At 33.1% G+C, this 17105-nt stretch overlaps 2 protein-coding genes across 3 annotated transcripts; one reads left to right on the top strand and one right to left on the bottom strand.

The window, feature by feature from the left end:
• Positions 1 to 2719: 2719 nt before the first annotated feature.
• Positions 2720 to 6668, top strand: FLN2 (fructokinase-like protein). Its single transcript, XM_020356813.3, has 5 exons — positions 2720 to 2909; positions 3234 to 3577; positions 3679 to 4331; positions 4861 to 5332; positions 6238 to 6668. Exons 1-5 carry the CDS (start codon positions 2869 to 2871, stop codon positions 6465 to 6467), a joined length of 1740 nt encoding a protein of 579 aa, XP_020212402.1. The 5' UTR covers positions 2720 to 2868; the 3' UTR covers positions 6468 to 6668.
• Positions 6669 to 9234: 2566 nt separating this feature from the next.
• PGL1 (6-phosphogluconolactonase 1) lies at positions 9235 to 15995 on the bottom strand. 2 transcript variants are annotated; one of them, XM_020355650.3, is made up of 4 exons: positions 15923 to 15995; positions 15053 to 15247; positions 14835 to 14970; positions 9235 to 10233 (listed from the first exon to the last, which is right to left on the bottom strand). In XM_020355650.3, the coding sequence occupies exons 2-4, from the start codon at positions 15223 to 15225 to the stop codon at positions 9742 to 9744; spliced, it is 801 nt and encodes a 266-aa protein (XP_020211239.1). In that variant the 5' UTR covers positions 15226 to 15247; positions 15923 to 15995; the 3' UTR covers positions 9235 to 9741. The 2 variants fall into 2 exon arrangements, with proteins under 2 accessions (XP_020211239.1, XP_020211238.1); XM_020355649.3 differs by lacking the exon at positions 15923 to 15995 and having other exon boundaries at positions 15053 to 15881.
• Positions 15996 to 17105: the final 1110 nt, after the last annotated feature.

The raw sequence follows: 17105 nt of genomic DNA on the forward strand, positions 1-17105 counted from the left end.
GACTTCAAAATATTACTTGGTTTCTTCTCTCTTCGTTTCTGAATGTGAGAACTATTTTTATAAAGTTTTCAGACCTAGATAATCGATTATTTTTAAGGATAATCGATTAATTTGTTCTTCATGAATTATGGAAATCACTCAAGAATAGAATAATCGATTATTTTGCAGGATAATCGATTATTCTAGAGAGCACTTTCTAGAATAATCGATTATTTCACAGATAATCAATTATTACAACAAGGTTTCTCAACCTCTTGAAAAATAGAGCTGAAATAATCGATTATTATAAGTAATAATCGATTACTTTGAGTTAGTTCTCAAAAATTTAATTTCACTCATTTAAAACCTTTCCAATTTACTTTGAATCATCATCATACTCACTCTTAGACAATTAGAATTAAGATTCAACTCATGCACAAAGCACAAACATGCATAGAAAATAAAATTGACCAACAAAGCAACTCAACACATAAGAACACATAAACTACTCCTATTACATTTGGTATTCATTTATGGTCTTCATGTCTTCTCTTTTGTTCTCATCAAAGCTTGTATCCTTTGTTATCATCAAAACTTCTCAAAATTTGATTCACCATCCATGAATCTCAACATAGGCAAGGTTGAGACACATGTATATGGAGTGACCACAATATAGGGGTCAGGTCGAATTATGTAACAGCCCAAGCAACCCGCATGTGGATATTGTCCGCTTTGGCCGCAGCCCTCACGGTTTTGCTTCTGGCGATGACACGCATGCCACCCCAAAAGGCCTCCACACAAGGAAGGTATCCACACCCATATATATGGCATGCTTCGTTCGCCTTCCTAACCGATGTGGGACTATATAATAATATATTAAGATCTTTTAAGTAAAGTAGGAAGCTTAAAAGGTAATATAAGATAATAAGGAGGCTCAGCCTTCCATTTAAATAACAGATTCTAATATGTAAATAAATAAGATATAAAACAAAACACATCAATAATACATATATATGGCGAACGAAGCATGCCATATATATGGGTGTGGATACCTTCCTTGTGTGGAGGCCTTTTGGGGTGGCATGCGTGTCATCGCCAGAAGCAAAACCGTGAGGGCTGCGGCCAAAGCGGACAATATCCACATGCGGGTTGCTTGGGCTGTTACATTTGGTATCAGAGCCGGGACCCGGGCCGGTGTGCCAGCGAGGGCGCTGGACTCCCTTGAGGGGGGGTGGATATAGTCCCACATCGGTTAGGAAGGCGAACGAAGCATGCCATATATATGGGTGTGGATACCTTCCTTGTGTGGAGGCCTTTTGGGGTGGCATGCGTGTCATCGCCAGAAGCAAAACCGTGAGGGCTGCGGCCAAAGCGGACAATATCCACATGCGGGTTGCTTGGGCTGTTACAAATTATACTGATTACAAATGACCAATCGAGTAAAGTATAAAGTTGGGAACTTAATTCCTAACTGAGTATCAAAAAGACATAGTATTTGGAGGATAGTCAGTGGACTAATCCCATAGGAGACTTAGTTAACCTAACTAATGTCGTAGTAAGCCTATATCTAGCTATTTTACCATGATAGTAGTACTAGACTTCCTTGTTTGAGTGGAGACATATGAGAAATCGAGTTATTGTATTGTGGATTTATATTCAATTTGTTGTTGATCTAGCAAGTCCAAAAAGATCACCCTATGTTGTCGGTTCGGTAGGGTCAAATCACTTAAGTTGTTTATCATGTGTTGTAGGAGATATCCTAGATGAAATGCGTGATGATGCATGTAATATTGTGTTGTAAAATACTGCGTTGTTGTGATGAATTATCTATGTTGAACTTATTGTGATGATTGAGTTGATATTATGTTATAGTAGAATGAGAAGTTATGTTGATAACTTTGAAGTTGAAATAAGATGTGTTGATGTATTAAAGTTGATGTTCTGTGTAGAATATTGTATATATGTTGATGCTTTAAACTCTAATTTACTTTTACGTGCTTCTATGTGATTTAGACTACAATAATCATATGTGATAAGAGAGCAAGACAAAGATAGGTATGGAGTTTTGCAATGGAGGCCTTTCAAGGACACTGGAGTTGGATGTCTTTTGATGACTATACCTTTTATGATGGTTTTGTTTAGTTTTGAAGTTGTTTAACCGATAACTTAGATTGTATAGTTCACATCTACGTGATTATTGTTTATATTGTACATATTTATATAGTTGTTTATCTTTATATATGTGTAATAGTACGTGTTCTTATATATGTAGATCTATAATCTTAAGCTAGTTGTCTTTTCCGTACTAATAATTATGACGTTTAATGTAAAGACTATGACAGATAGTTATAGGAAAAGAAGTATTAATTTTTACTAATGTTCAAAAATCAATTTAAAAGAACTTTTAATATTTGAAAGATAGCTTGAGATGTTTTCTTATAATTAGAGAATTATTTGTATAACTAATATTTTATTTAGTATAATAAATAGGATAAAAATTATTTTATATAATTAGTTATAATAAATAAATATTTAAAATATATCAAACATATTTTAACATTATAATAAACGATTTTTATATATGATATAAAGTTATTTTAAATTATTGATATTTTAAAAAAATGAGTATTAAGATTTATTTTTTGAATTAAAGATAAAAAAATGTTAGACTCAAAGTTTGATGAAACCTGTTAAAACGGCAGGACGTTTCAAAACGTGATCCAACCTCTTCCAAAAACCCTTGTCGTTTTGGGTTGTTGCTCTTAAACCCTTCCTCCCTGGAAACATAATCTTCTTGTGCTAACTAAACTAAACCTTAGCTACTAGCTGGTGCAGGGTGTCATGCCTGAAGCAAATTTTATTCTGACTTTGTAACTTTTGTTCTTTACAATGGCTTGTCTTTCCTTTCCCCAGTTTCTCTCACTTCCCAGGTTCTCTCTTCTCTCTCTATGACTCTATCCATTGATTCCCCCTACCTGTAGTTTCCCAATAAATAAATAAAATATAAGTACCCTCTGCGGAAAAAGTGGTTTTTTCAAGAGTTTTTTCTTCAAGTTTAATTTTTGTGGTATAATCAAGAAATGGGTTTCAAGGAAAGTTTTGGAATTTAGCAAATTATTTGAAACCCATTGATGTAAAGTTTGGAAATTTGCTGTTTGCTGAGCCTTAGAGTCTCAACTTTAGCCGAATGTTAGGTTGCAATTCTTGTGGTGGTTGAATGTGAGTGTGTAAATCTTGTCTCTTCAATGGTGCAGGTACCACTTGACTTGGTCCAATTGTTGTACTTCTTTTAACACAGTGCAACTTACGGCACTTAGGTCTGGGTATAAATGGGGTCATGTGGCAATGGCTAGGAAAAAGGCTTCTCTAGACTCTGCTATAGAAGAAGAGCCCAGTGACAATGAATCTGTGGTGGAAAAGAAGACAACTAGGTCATCTAAAACTAAGAGGGCCACGGCGAGGACGAGGAAGAAAACAAAAGATGAGTCTTCTGAAGGGAAGGCTGATTTGTTGGCAGATGGAGATGATGCTTCCATTGGAGAAATCTCATCTGCCTCTAGTGATGATTTGAAGAAAACACGAAGGACTCGGCGAAAGGGTAATCTCTTGATCTTTATCTCAAATATCATTGCTGGGAATTTTATGCATTATATGTGTGTTTTGCTTGTAAGGCTAGCTAATTTCTGCTAGCATTTGTAGATGTATCAAATTCTGCTGGCTTGGAAGAAAAGAAGGAAGTAAAGGAAGTGAAAAAGGTTAGAAGACGAAGGAAAACTGAAGAGGAGAATTTAATTGTAGAGTATAAAGGTAGTGAAGCTGAAATCAGTGACCAAGATGAGCCTTCATTTCTTGAAAATGTGGAGGATGATAGTGACAGTGGCTTGGAACTGATAAAAGATGATGGAGAGGATATTAGCTTTACTTATGGATGGCCTCCTCTTGTGTGTTGCTTTGGAGCCGCACAGCATGCTTTTGTGCCTTCGGGGAGACCCGCCAATAGGCTTATAAATCATGAAATCCATGAAAGCATGAAGGATGCCTTATGGAGCCCTGAAAAGTTTGTTAGGTCTCCTGGGGGCTCCGCTGGTAGTGTTGCCATTGCTCTTGCTACATTGGGTGGCAAGGTTGCTTTCATGGGAAAACTTGCAGATGACGATTATGGTCAAGCAATGCTGTACTATATGAATGTGAATAAAGTCCAAACCCGGTCAGTACGTATTGATAGTAAAAGGGCAACGGCTGTATCGCTGATGAAGATTGGTAAAAGGAGTCGACTCAAAATGAGTTGTGTAAAATCCTGTGCTGAAGATAGTTTGACGAAGTCGGAGATAAATGTTGATGTGCTGAAAGAGGTATGAAGCTTAAAATAATAGAATTCTCTGTAGCTTGTAGGCTCTAGCCTGATCATTGCTGATATGACAGTATTATTGAACCTGAATTGATGTTTGTCTTCATTAGATGGAACCAGTATATATTAGTAGCAAAATTGGAAGATCTATACAATAAATTATTTTTTCATCCTTTTTTTGTTCTATATTTTACAATCATGCCTTCCGTTGAAATGGTGCATTGTTGGTTGCTGTTAGCAATCCCACATCGACTAGTGGTATAGTCTAATTAATGTATATAAGTGGAGAGGAATCCTCACTTTAGGTCCATAATCCACTTCTTAATAATTTCCACATTAGTTATATGTGTGCATTTAAATAAAAAGCAAAAGCATGAATAGTTTACTTCTACTTCTAGGCTCCATTTAGGCATATGTTAGGTCCTCTGTATAATTTAAGCTTCTACTTACACTTTAGGTTTTAGCTGCTTGGGAGATTATATTGCTACCAAATGCTATATGATACTTTAAAAGTTTAAATACATGTCATGCAGGCAAAAATGTTCTACTTCAATACACATCCCCTGCTTGATCGTAACATGAGGTCAACTACATTGCAAGCCATCAAGATTTCCAAGCATTTTGGAGGGGTTGTTTTCTATGATCTAAACCTTCCTATGCCGCTATGGCACTCTAGGGAAGAAACTATGATGTTCATTCAGCGAGTGTGGAATCTTGCGGACATTATTGAGGTCACTAAACAAGAACTAGAATTCTTATGTGGGATCACGCCATCTGAAGAATTTGACACCAAAAATAATGCCAGGTCGAAGTTTGCTCATTATGAACCTGAAGTGGTTGCCCCACTTTGGCACGAAAATCTTAAGATTTTATTTGTAACTAATGGAACTTCCAAGATACATTACTACACAAAAGAGCTCAATGGTGCTGTTCTTGGGATGGAGGATGCTCCAATTACTCCATTCACTTCTGATATGTCAGCAAGTGGAGATGGCATTGTTGCAGGTACATTATAGTAAATTTACATTTAAACCACAACCCTACATTCTTTTGAAAAATATAAAAAGAAACCTCTTAAATGTCTATCACTATCATGAAACAAATCATTTGAGAGGTGATGGCTTTTGAAGCAATGCAATAGAGGTCCTTCAATTTATCTTATAATTTCATAGACTTTCTTTGGACAATTTGTTGTCTCGTTCTGAAAATCCAATAGGAGGACTTTGATAAAACACATTTTAAAATTTAAACAGTATTAATTTACAGTAGGTGACTAATTGCGTATTGGGGTTATAGCATTGAGCCACAACATATATAAAAGATAAAACTCGGTTGTCTTTACCCTGACCTTGATATTGCACTATTGCTTAATGAATGTCATAATAAGCACATGAAAGTGCTAAATGGTGGCAGCACTCAGGGCTTATATTGCTTATATCTTTGGTACCTATAGATTTGCACCCTAAAACTTTCAAGCATTAATTCTCATAGAGTTAATCAGGTTTTTCATCATCCTGGGTTTTTGTTAATTTTTTTTGTGTTAACTATGTTATTGGTATGAGATATTCACCAGTTTCGCCAATGATTAATCTTTATTAGAAAATTTGGTTAATCACCTTTAGTGAAATCTTCTCTTCTAACTACATTTTTTTCATCCACAAAACTTGAATCTGAGACTTTCTTTAGGGAGATTGAGTCTAGCACCAGGAAACTAACAATTTGTTGGTACCTGAATTTGTTTGGACACACATTGAGAACCCATAAAACCACATCCACTTTATAAAAAGCGTAGAAGCTGTAATTGATAGCTTATGGAAAGATATGCATATTGCTTAAGTAAATGCGGGACCAAAGTCCAAACATGCTGTGAAACTAAGCCTTAATACTGAGTTCTCTTATTGTCTTTGCAGCTCTCATGCGAATGTTGACTGTTCAACCTGATTTGCTAACTGATAAAGGATACCTGGAACATTCCATCAAGTATGCAATTGATTGCGGGGTTATCGATCAATGGATACTCGGTCGGGTACGGGGTTTTCCTCCAGATGAAGATATAGAGGACATAACTGCTGATCCAAATGGTATTAGGACTATTTCAGAAGAAGAATACCGCACAGTATTAAGGACTGTTAGTGAGTGATATCAGTTTTGTAGCCTGTTTGTCACAGTGAAGCTTTCATCACTTGTATAGAAAACTGTGTTTTATTGGTCTGTTTCTTTCTGTGTTTTCCACTTCTAGAGGTTGTATTACCATAGTTTGTTGTATTTCCCATTCTTTTTTGGTTGTATCAATGACATTATAATCAAAGCTCAAAATTCCAATTTACATTTCTTTGACAAAGTTATCTATCTTTTGTCACTTTCTGACTTGATGGGTGCATTTTATGTTACAATAGAGTATACTACAAAGAGAACAAAACAAACACGTAACTTAATAATTTTTTTTATTAAACATCTTTATTTTTTGGCTAAATTAGAATTTTAGTTTCTTATTTCAATTTTTAGTTTTAGTTTAGTTCATCAAGTTTAAAAAGTTTTAATTCGATCCTTCAAAATTAAGAATTTTACTTTGTTAGGCCAAATATGTCCTAAAATTGTCTAATTTGATCTAACAAAAACACTTTTAAGGATCAAAATAAAAACATTTTAAATTTAGAAAACCAAATTGAAATCCGGGATAAAAGTTCTACTTTAGCTTTATTTTTATGAGACTAATAAAATAATTAGAAAAGTACCAAGTTAGGTTAATTAACTATTTAAGTACATAATTTACACCATATATAAACTTGAAAGGAGATTTTAGAAGAAAAAGAATATCCTAAAATATAAGTTGGGCGTTGATGTCTATTTACGTTATCTAGATAAGTGCTTCCTTGTTGTTGGGCTAACATTCTTGAAAGTGTCTCAGAACTCAATTTTGTAATTATGGAATGTTTGGTGCTTCTTGATGTTCTATAATTTGAAAAGGGCAGTTTAATTAAACCTTTAGGTGGGAGGTCATCTCATAATACATGATTTTTGAAATTTGTTAAGTTGTGACATTGTCATGATCCATTAAATCTTATGTTGGTAATATCAGAGAGCTGGATGTACCTTTCGTCTTCCTTTAATTATTTCCTTTTTAGTGTTTAGGAGAGTTCGCTAAAAATTCATAACAAATATTTATTTTTGGCTTAATTTCATTTTTAATTCTTTTAGTTTGGATTATGTGTAATTCCAGTTTAATTTTTTTAACTAATTAAATCCCTCTATTTTAAAATCAAGTTTGATCCCTCTGAATTATTTTGTCTAAATTTCTTAAGTTATTATTTTCTATCTAAGTATTTGAAAATTTATAATAGATTTGAGATTGAAATGATTTTAAAATTTAGAAGTCAGAAAATTAGTGAAAAACTAGTGAAATATGTAATATTTACTAGGATGGGAGAAATTTAAGTAAAAGAAACCGAAAGAGAAATCAAATTTGCTTAATTTTAAAAGTAGGAAGATTAAATTGAAAAAAAAAACCGAGATGATGAAAATCATACATTATCCAAACTAAATGAACAAAAAGTGCAATTAAAAAATTATTATTACTACGATGCTACTGCAACCAAATCTATAGTTCTTAATACTGGTTTTTCAAAATTTTCATTTATATTTAATTTTATAGCACCATTTCTCTAAATCTCACTCAGTTTCCCCAAATTGCCAGACCTATAGGTAATCTTTTGTGGAAGAACTATCTTTCCAAAACACTAGTTGATTATAAAACTAATTTTGTTTGAAACCCAACGAAAAAATAATTATTACTTTTAACTTTGTCCCAGTGCTTCAGATAATTGCTGATCCCGGATTCCCTGCACCATGTAGATGCTAGGATTCTGTCATCTGATGTAAACAGTTTCAAAACAAATATAATAAAGGAGTATCTTATATTTCTATCCGGGATGCAAATGATTTTCTTCCCCTTATAGGTTCTTTATAAGATTTTTCCTCAAGTCTTTATTCATGAATACCTTCCTTATTTGTCTTAAGTTATTCATTTTCTCAATGGCTCCCATTGTGTTTGGATACACATTATAAATGCAAAAATGACATCAAATTGGTGAATAATGGAATAAATAATAATTAATAAGAATAATTCTATGCCATATTCGAATGTACTATTGACATTGGTAGGAAAGAATGACAGACACGAAATATTTTGCAGACTTAATAACTCATTTTTTATACTTCCATTTTTTCCCTTCCAAAAGTAGTTGATGGCATGTAGGGGGAATTTTTTAAGAGAAACTAATTTTTAAATGAAATAATCGTGTTTAAAAAGTTATAAATGAATAGATTAATTTCAAAAACTAAAGTAATTTGAATACACTATTCAGAAGTTAAAAATAATTACCTATAAAAAAGTTCCAACTATAAAAACATTTTCTTTTTAAAGTTTAAACAACTGGGTCCTAAAACGTCGTTCAATAGAATTTTATTAACTTCTAAATTCAACCATGATTAGAAATAAAAGAAAAGTTAAAATTATGACATTAAGATTCTGTTAAAAAAATTATTAATATTCTATTATTGTTTTCCAAAGCTTGAATGTACACAAACACTTTCTGTTTTCCTAGAGTTATCTAAATGATAGAATGACAATAATTATCATCTTCATTTCATTACATTCCTTAATATGTTATCTTCTGTATTCCAACCATCCAAACTAAATGTATATACGAATTTTATGTAAATCTATATGCCCCAAAAGGATATATGTACTAATTGACATGAAATTTGTAGATGATAAAATGTATTCAATTGTCTTTTCCATCATCCCTACAGGCACTATACTAGCTCCGACATAATCAAATGAATGATATGTGAATCCTTGATGGGGCATGTTGCATCCATCAATAACCACAAATGCCAAAAGAAGAGTAAACAAATAGATACTTGATTGATGCCACATACTATCCTCTCCCATTTCAGAGGATCCCTCAAATTTAATAATCAACCCAAAAAAAAAACAGATGGGGCACATTCAAAATTTTCATCATCAAGTAGAGACTATATATTGAAATTGAAACAAAATAGATAAACAAGAAACTGGGAGGGTGTGGGAAAGTGAACTCTTGGAATTACATGAACCAGATTTTCCTTTCTAAATTGCAAGCAGGTGAGACCATCATCATAACCAATAACCCAATGAGGAATCAGAAGGAAAGAAGGGTGTTGGAACTTGGAATGATGCTCTCCACAACATTTATTGGCAGCTTACAAAAACTATACCACACTTTCTCCAAACAACCTCCCATGAGAGAGCAAGAAAAGGTAAAAAAAACAAAGACTTTCTATCCAAGAGAAAGGAACTAGGCAGGATCCAAGGATGATCAACACTTGCCAAATCCCTTGACACTACATACAAACTTGCACCTCATCAAGTCCTACTTGTTCAAATTGGAATCTTCAAGTTTTGAGGCAGCCAACTTATCCAAAAACCACACCAACTTCCCCATGGCGGGTTGGACCATTCTTGCCGGTATTAACGGGCAGTCGGCTCCAATGTCATCTATTGCCAAGTGTACAGATTCTGCTTTGCTTTCCCCTGTGACAACTACTGCAACATTGGATGCAGAATTGATAACAGGCAAGGTGAATGTGATTCTCTCAGGAGGGGGTTTGGGGGAGTCAGTAATGAAAGTTATCCATTCTTCCCTTTCATTGAGTGCTGGGTGGTTAGGAAATAAAGAGGCAACATGGCCGTCCGGACCCAATCCGAGCAGAATGAGATCAAACTTTGGACAGTCGCTGATCTCAGACACACTGACGACACGGGTTTTCACTAACTGTCGAATGGCGAATTCATAATCATCGGCAGCTTCTTCTGCTGACACCGAATCATTAATAGAATGCACATGACTAGGGACAATAGGCACCTGAAAATATAACAAGTAAATTAGCAGAGGAATATAAATGAATATCAAGTAATCTCATGGAATATTTTACACATTAAAGCAAAACATCTATATCAGAGACTCCCATGTTGCATTAGTTGAACTCAATATTTAAATAGAAAGCAGCAGGCAAATCCTGAAACATCTCTTTTTCCCCTGGTATGAAATTCAACCACGACCACAATCATATCATGTGTTTCATAGTAGAACAAAAAGTGCAATTCAGGGTTTACAAAATAGTGCCAGACAAAAAGAAATGCATATCTAACCAGGGAAACACAGAATTTACTTTCTAAATGACAGTTTTGCTTTCTTAAATAGCATATAGGTATTATAGAAACTGCAGCACAGAAAAACATCAATCAAGCTGAATGGTATGGACCACAAAACAGAATCATTCAGAAATGAAATGCACAGAAGTAATAGTGAAGACATAAACCTGAAGCCTGAATATTGAAATGTTACAGATCAGACAATACAGAATCATTCCAACTCCCCAGCTACAAAGTATATTAGTCATTCAAGCAACAGTGATCCATTTGAAACATGAAGCATAAATAACAACCCAGTCATCTAGCTAAACAAAAAAAGTTTTACAATACCCCAGTTGAACCACACCTTTTGTTTCCTGTATTCATTTACAAACTGCATTTGGTGGGATCATACATCAAAAGCAAGTTGTACAGCCCTGTATCGTAATGCATCTTATATTGCTATTTAACCTGTAATAGTAAAAGAACAATTTTCTTGAATGTAGAAAGCATTTTTGACACAATACATTCATAATCTGCTGAAGGGATAATATGTAATATGTCAAGAACTCCCTCTTCCCACCGCTATCTCTCATTACTTTATGACCATCATAGGATGTCTTGTTTTTGACTAAAATTTCATTAATACTTGGAAACTTTTAATTCAAAGTGGACTATCGTTCCAAGAAGACAACATACATCTCAATTCATAGGGGACTGAAAGATGGAAGATAAATATAAATTAGGCCAAGAAAAAATTTCAGCCAATTTAGAGCATACAACAAGCATAAAATTCACAACAATTGGACTAGCTTTAAATCAAATCAAGTAATCAACTAGAAATATAGACAAGTTCAATCTAACTACGCTTTTTTCGTGTCGGATAATCACATTCCATTTTTCTATTGTAATTCATCATATACGGAGACAAAACAAGGGGGATAGTCCATTAACTACAAAATTGAGGAAACATTAACTAGCAGTATACATGATTAAAGGCTAAGCAAAAAAATGAAACCAAAGCAGATAGCCAAACACAGCAGGCATATTATCTTCAAACAACCATTCCTCATCATTCTTTAATAACCATATATATAGCTTTTAGAAAATACCAATGGATCATGGGAAATAGAAATGTAGATTAAGATCTATTTTGCATGGCAACACTGATAGAACTATATTCTTGCTATACTGTATGAATTTCCATTGTAAATGTACAGTGCTCTGGAATTATGTCAAATTCACCCCTACATATTGCAGTTACTTTAAAACTAATTTGGTTGGCACTAATAAGACAGCCATTAAGAAATCATTACTAAAATATAGAAGGCATTCTAAGATAGTTTGTCTCTTTCTTTCAGAAAGTCTCACTCTCTCATATCAAGCCAAGGCTGGGCATGCAGAAAAGCTGCTTCTTTTTAATGTCTACCCAACTCAATCTTAATAGACAAGTTTATACTTCACATTAATTTTTCTGTATCCATTCTGGCTGGTCTTTATACATACAAGCCAAAAGATGTATCTAATTAGTTTTCAGAATGTAAAGTCATACAACTGTGACCTTCAGGCTGGACTGAATTGTCTGATTGAGGCCTTTCCTAGATCCAACATGATGAGATTATCCTCTTCGCTTTAGGAAGCTTAGAATGTTTAGATCATTGTAGTTAATAATGCTACAACCTTCAAAGCACAAGTGTCAACTAATAGGGTCCTCAGCACTTCTGAGACCTTTATTCTGAAAGCAAACCTAACAACCAACATGCCATGCGTGGAAGGAAATTGGAGGCACATGCCTCTGATAGGCAATGTACTTCCTCTGTCTGTGGCAAGAGAATAACAAACTTTCAGATGCAAAATGCTTCTATTATGAAAGTTTTCATGTGTGTTGCTTGTATTCCTCTTTCTTATAATGATATCACCAATCCTGTTAGGACTCTAAGAATCCCAAACATTATACTTGGTAATGGGTATAGTTTAATAACCCAGCACGTGCAACATAAAAGACCCTCCAAGAAATATCTATTGGTCTCATCCACCTTGGAGACCAGGTTATTAAAGTCAGCCCAACCGATACTAGATGAGTTCTGCTGCCTCCCTAAGTGTTAAAAAAACCTTGAGAAGTTTTCAGAACCTGCTTCTACTTCTCATACTGTCAATATTAAAAAGGTTCATTTGCTGCCAAAAAGCTCTTGCTGCAGAACTTACATGTGTTCACCTTCGGCATTGTATGCTGGAGAATCAATAAAAATCTGAACGGTTTCTTTGAGGTTGCATTATGAGGAATGACTGATTCCTTTAACACATTTGGTGTTAGCAAGTTTTATGAAACTGTGATTCCACTAATGTCACTTAACTTTTACACATTTACTTCATGTGTGCAAACTGACTCCATAAGAGAATGAGTGAAGAATTTGATTTGGCATCTACTCCTAAGCCTCACAACAAATCCAGGGCTTCATTTGCAACACCTACTGGGGAACCAAAGCTCTCTAAACTAATTCTGGATTGTCTTCTTTAAAAATTTATTATGGTCATTGGCTCCCATTTTCCAAGGGGCTAAAAAACATAAGTCCATTGAAGCCACCAACAAAGAAATTCCAAAACAAGTTGAGAATAAAACAGAAGAGGGACCTAAACTGCTCTGGATGAACATGTCAGGTGGGGGAAAGGCTTTGGCTTCACAGACTCGAGTGGATCAAATTGCACAGTAGTTGCAAACAGAAAATTGGAGGTTGGGAACACCTAGATCAAGTCATTAATTGCACATCAAGTGGTTAAAAATGCTCAAACATAAGAAATGGGAAGAAATACTAAAGATAAATCCTAGGCAAAACCATTCACTTATTTGTTGTTAAAAGAGAACATTGATCATTTGCCTTTTCAAGAAATACTGGGTACATTATTATACCCTGACGGTAACCAACGAAACTAGGAAAAAAATCTGGATCCAAGATAAAAGCTCATGGAACTGAAGATACAAAAGTGTGAAATTAAACCAGGAAACAATAGCCAGTGCATTTATGAAGATATGCATGTTAATATATCAGCTGATACTTTTGATAAAGTGAATGCGGCAGTCCATCATAGAACTACTAATTAACTGGGAATATTATTTTCCGGAAATAACACTAATCTCAGACTCTCAATCAAAGCCATGATAAAACCCTTCTCATGTAGTTACTACAGCTATAGTACAAGCAGTCACATCCTTCTTGCTTCAACCTGAGGTTGTCCATAAAAGATCCCCAGGAGGAATTCGTGTCTTTGAATTCTTGAGCTTCTTCCATTAAATTTAAAGCAATTAAAAAAATTAATGTGAAATGCAACTAAAAATGGTCACAAAATACAAAACCAAGTTGGAAATCTAAGCCAGTCAATTTGAACCCAGATACCTCAAGATATGAAACTCAGTTAAATTGCATTTTATGAAACAGCTAATACACCCATATTTTCAAGACCAATAAAGAGCAGTGTGGCAAGTTGACCTTCCTCTTTGCCGTCAGGATTTGCCAAGGCTCAAGTCTCACATCCAGCTACCACCCCCAACATTTTTCTGATGTAATTATGGTTGGTATCAACCAGCCCATCATGCTGTTGCCAGGCAATGTTGTTGCTGTAACCATGATATATCTCAATCCCACAAATACACCAGACCAAGTCAACTACAGTTAATTAAATCCCATGAAGTATTTGGAAACCAATTACAATTTATCCCAATCCCTTGAACATGTCAGAACAACTCAACCCCAATGGTCTTTCAAGCCAACTAAGAGGTGAATCTTAAACCCATAACTCTCCTAACCAATCTTTCAAGCCAAATCTATGAACTATAAAGGGTGAACTAATAATATCACCTTACTACAGTTCAACTTCAACATCAGAATAAATGTTAAATCTCAATAAAGTAAATAGTAAAAAGGAAATCCAAACTTCCAACTTTGCTAACCAACTCCTTGAAAGTTATCAGTATTGAGTCTATTGACTACATAAGACACACATTCAAAATTAGTCACCTTGAAGCAAATATAATGTTCCATGTGATCAAAAGAATTTTAAGAAGCTTCTTTCTTTATATAGCTCAAATTAAAACAACTATTCAATTTTCTCAGCTAATTGTCAAGACTAGAAGAAATCAAAGCTGTCCATCTTGTTAAAAGGTGAAACCATTTCCACTCTTTTGGAGTTTCCCTTTTAAAAAGCAACAGAAGGTAAATTAGAAAGAACAGTTCAATGCTAAATAAACTTCTCCAAATTATTCTGAGAATAAACCATTCTTTACAGAAACAGGATAAAGTAACGAGAAACATGAGATGTTTGAATTTAAGGCACAACCTTGGACAAAAGGCCATCTTTGGCAAGCTTATAATTGCTATCAGCATGACTTTTTGCCACAACACGTTCATCAGCCCAGAAGATATACCACTTGGCCCAGTCCACAGTCTTGTTATAAGGAGCTTCGCAAAGTTTTCTGTGTGCAACCATAAATTTTAAACCAACACCAAATCATAAAACCAGAGAAACATTATATGGAAAAGATAAGATACAGATACCCCATTAAGCCAATGAGAGAACCACCAGATAAAGCAATGGCAAAGACTCCTCGTTCTTTCACAGAAGCCTCTGATAACTCAGCAACATAGTCTGCCAAATCAGTCCTTAGCTCATCCAAACTCTCATGAATCCTCAACTCTCCTCTATTTTTATGAGCACCCGAGAGAGCCATGGTTTGAATGAGTCCAATTGCTCTATTTTGTAACCAAAAAGAAAAACATAAAGAGAGCATCAAAACAATTTCAGATAGAAATAATAAAATCAACAAAATTCAAAACACAAACAGCTCTGACATCAGCCTTCCTAAACCTAAAACATAAAGGGGATTCCAAAGTTGTCCAAGATCCAGCTTTTTGGCTAAAAACAAAAAATTCTAAAGGAAAACAGAAATAAGGATATAAATATGATATAATTTTGAATTTACTTTATATTTGACTACAAGACTTACAAGGTAACATGAGTTATAAACACTAAAGTATTGAAGGAAAAAAAAAAATCTATATAAACTATGCATGATATGGTTCAGTCTACCCCATAAATTCAATTTGCATGTGGAGTCTCTAATTGTTAAAAAAAAGAAAATTACAAAAGGGTATCGCAACCGAAATTTGAAGAGATCGATGTTAAGAACAAAAAAATAAGGTGCAAACAAGTGCACACTCATCGATTGTAGAAAATTCTCCGAGAACAAGAAATACATGCCCCAGATCATCAAAATATGCTCAATTGACACCCCCACTACAACAAAAACTTGAAGAAAAACAAAGCATGAAGGTCAATCATAGTCTCATGCAGTTTAACATAACTAGCAACTGCATCACAAAAAGAATCGACACGTTTTACAACAATAAAAAGGAAAAAATACTTACAAAGAAAAAAAAAATTAAGAGAAGGTGACACACAAGAAGAAGCTGACGAATGTGGAAGATGGGAAGGTGTATATATATATATATATATATATAAATGAAAGTATTTATTTACTATGAGATCAAAACAACTGTTGAATAATTTTTATTTTATATCAAATTTTAATTATTTATTATTTTTATGTAATTTTTTTAAAAATTTTAAAATTTATATAATATTTTATTATATAAATTTGAATTTAAAATTTTTAATATATATATTAATATTTATTATATAAATTTTATTTTATATTTTATGTATTAAAAACTTTAAATTTAATAATTAAATTGTTAAAATTTAATATAAAATATAAATTATTAAACCGTTTAGATAAAGTTACTAAAGTATATAACATTAATTACATGTATAACCATAAATGTAATATCATTAAATATAATAAAAAACTAAATTATATTTTTTAAAATATTATTTAATTAATTTCACGCATACAAATGTGTGCAAGCCTGTGAATTTGGAATGTCTACTGTTATAAAAGAATTCAACCATAAAATTTTCTTATATAAATAAAAAAATACAAACAGTAAAAACATACCAAACTAAAATGACAGATACATAAGCGAAATTCACCTTGTACAGTTAATTTTTTCAGCTGCACCGCACCTACTAATAAAAAAAGATCAAATTAGACTAATGCATAGGTGTGGTGTTATTAGTATTTAAAGTAATATTTTAATTTTTAATATTTGACACTAATTTGTTTTTTTTTAACTAAAATTTATGTTAAGCTTTCCGAAAAGATAAGGTGGAAATATAAAAAGATATCTAATAGCATGTTTTTTAACAATTTATTTATTTAGTAATAATTTTTTTTTAAAATAACAAAAAATTTTACAACCCTGACAATTAAGTTTCGTATTAATGTTTGAATAACTTATTAAGAATTTTGTAGTAAACAAGCATTTTAGTTTGTATATTGTACATGTTTATTACATATAATATAATTAAAATTTATAATAAATTTATAAAATATTATATTTAAATATATAAATTATATTTAAAATAAAAATATATAAATATTTTTTTACATATAAATTATATTTTAGATTTATGATGAATAATTTATATTATAAAAATACTTTTTTATTGATAATTTACTTTTAAATATTAATATTTAATTAATAAATT

The sequence above is a fragment of the Cajanus cajan genome, chromosome 11, assembly GCF_000230855.2.
Source record: "Cajanus cajan strain Asha chromosome 11, NIPB_CcT2T_4, whole genome shotgun sequence".
Taxonomy (NCBI): Eukaryota; Viridiplantae; Streptophyta; class Magnoliopsida; order Fabales; family Fabaceae; genus Cajanus; species Cajanus cajan.

Bases quoted from the DNA above. Each gene is read 5' to 3' on its own strand.
- FLN2 (XM_020356813.3), top strand. From the start codon at position 2,869: ATGGCTTGTCTTTCCTTTCCCCAGTTTCTCTCACTTCCCAG. The intron at 2,910-3,233 runs GTTCTCTCTTCT...TCAATGGTGCAG, and splicing joins CAGTTTCTCTCACTTCCCAG to GTACCACTTGACTTGGTCCA. The intron at 5,333-6,237 runs GTACATTATAGT...TTGTCTTTGCAG, and splicing joins TGGAGATGGCATTGTTGCAG to CTCTCATGCGAATGTTGACT.
- PGL1 (XM_020355649.3), bottom strand. From the start codon at position 15,285: ATGCTCTCTTTATGTTTTTCTTTTTGGTTACAAAATAGAGCAATTGGA. The intron at 14,971-15,052 runs GTATCTGTATCT...GGTTGCACACAG, and splicing joins TCTCTCATTGGCTTAATGGG to AAAACTTTGCGAAGCTCCTT. The intron at 10,234-14,834 runs GTTGTGCCTTAA...TTATATTTTCAG, and splicing joins AAGATGGCCTTTTGTCCAAG to GTGCCTATTGTCCCTAGTCA.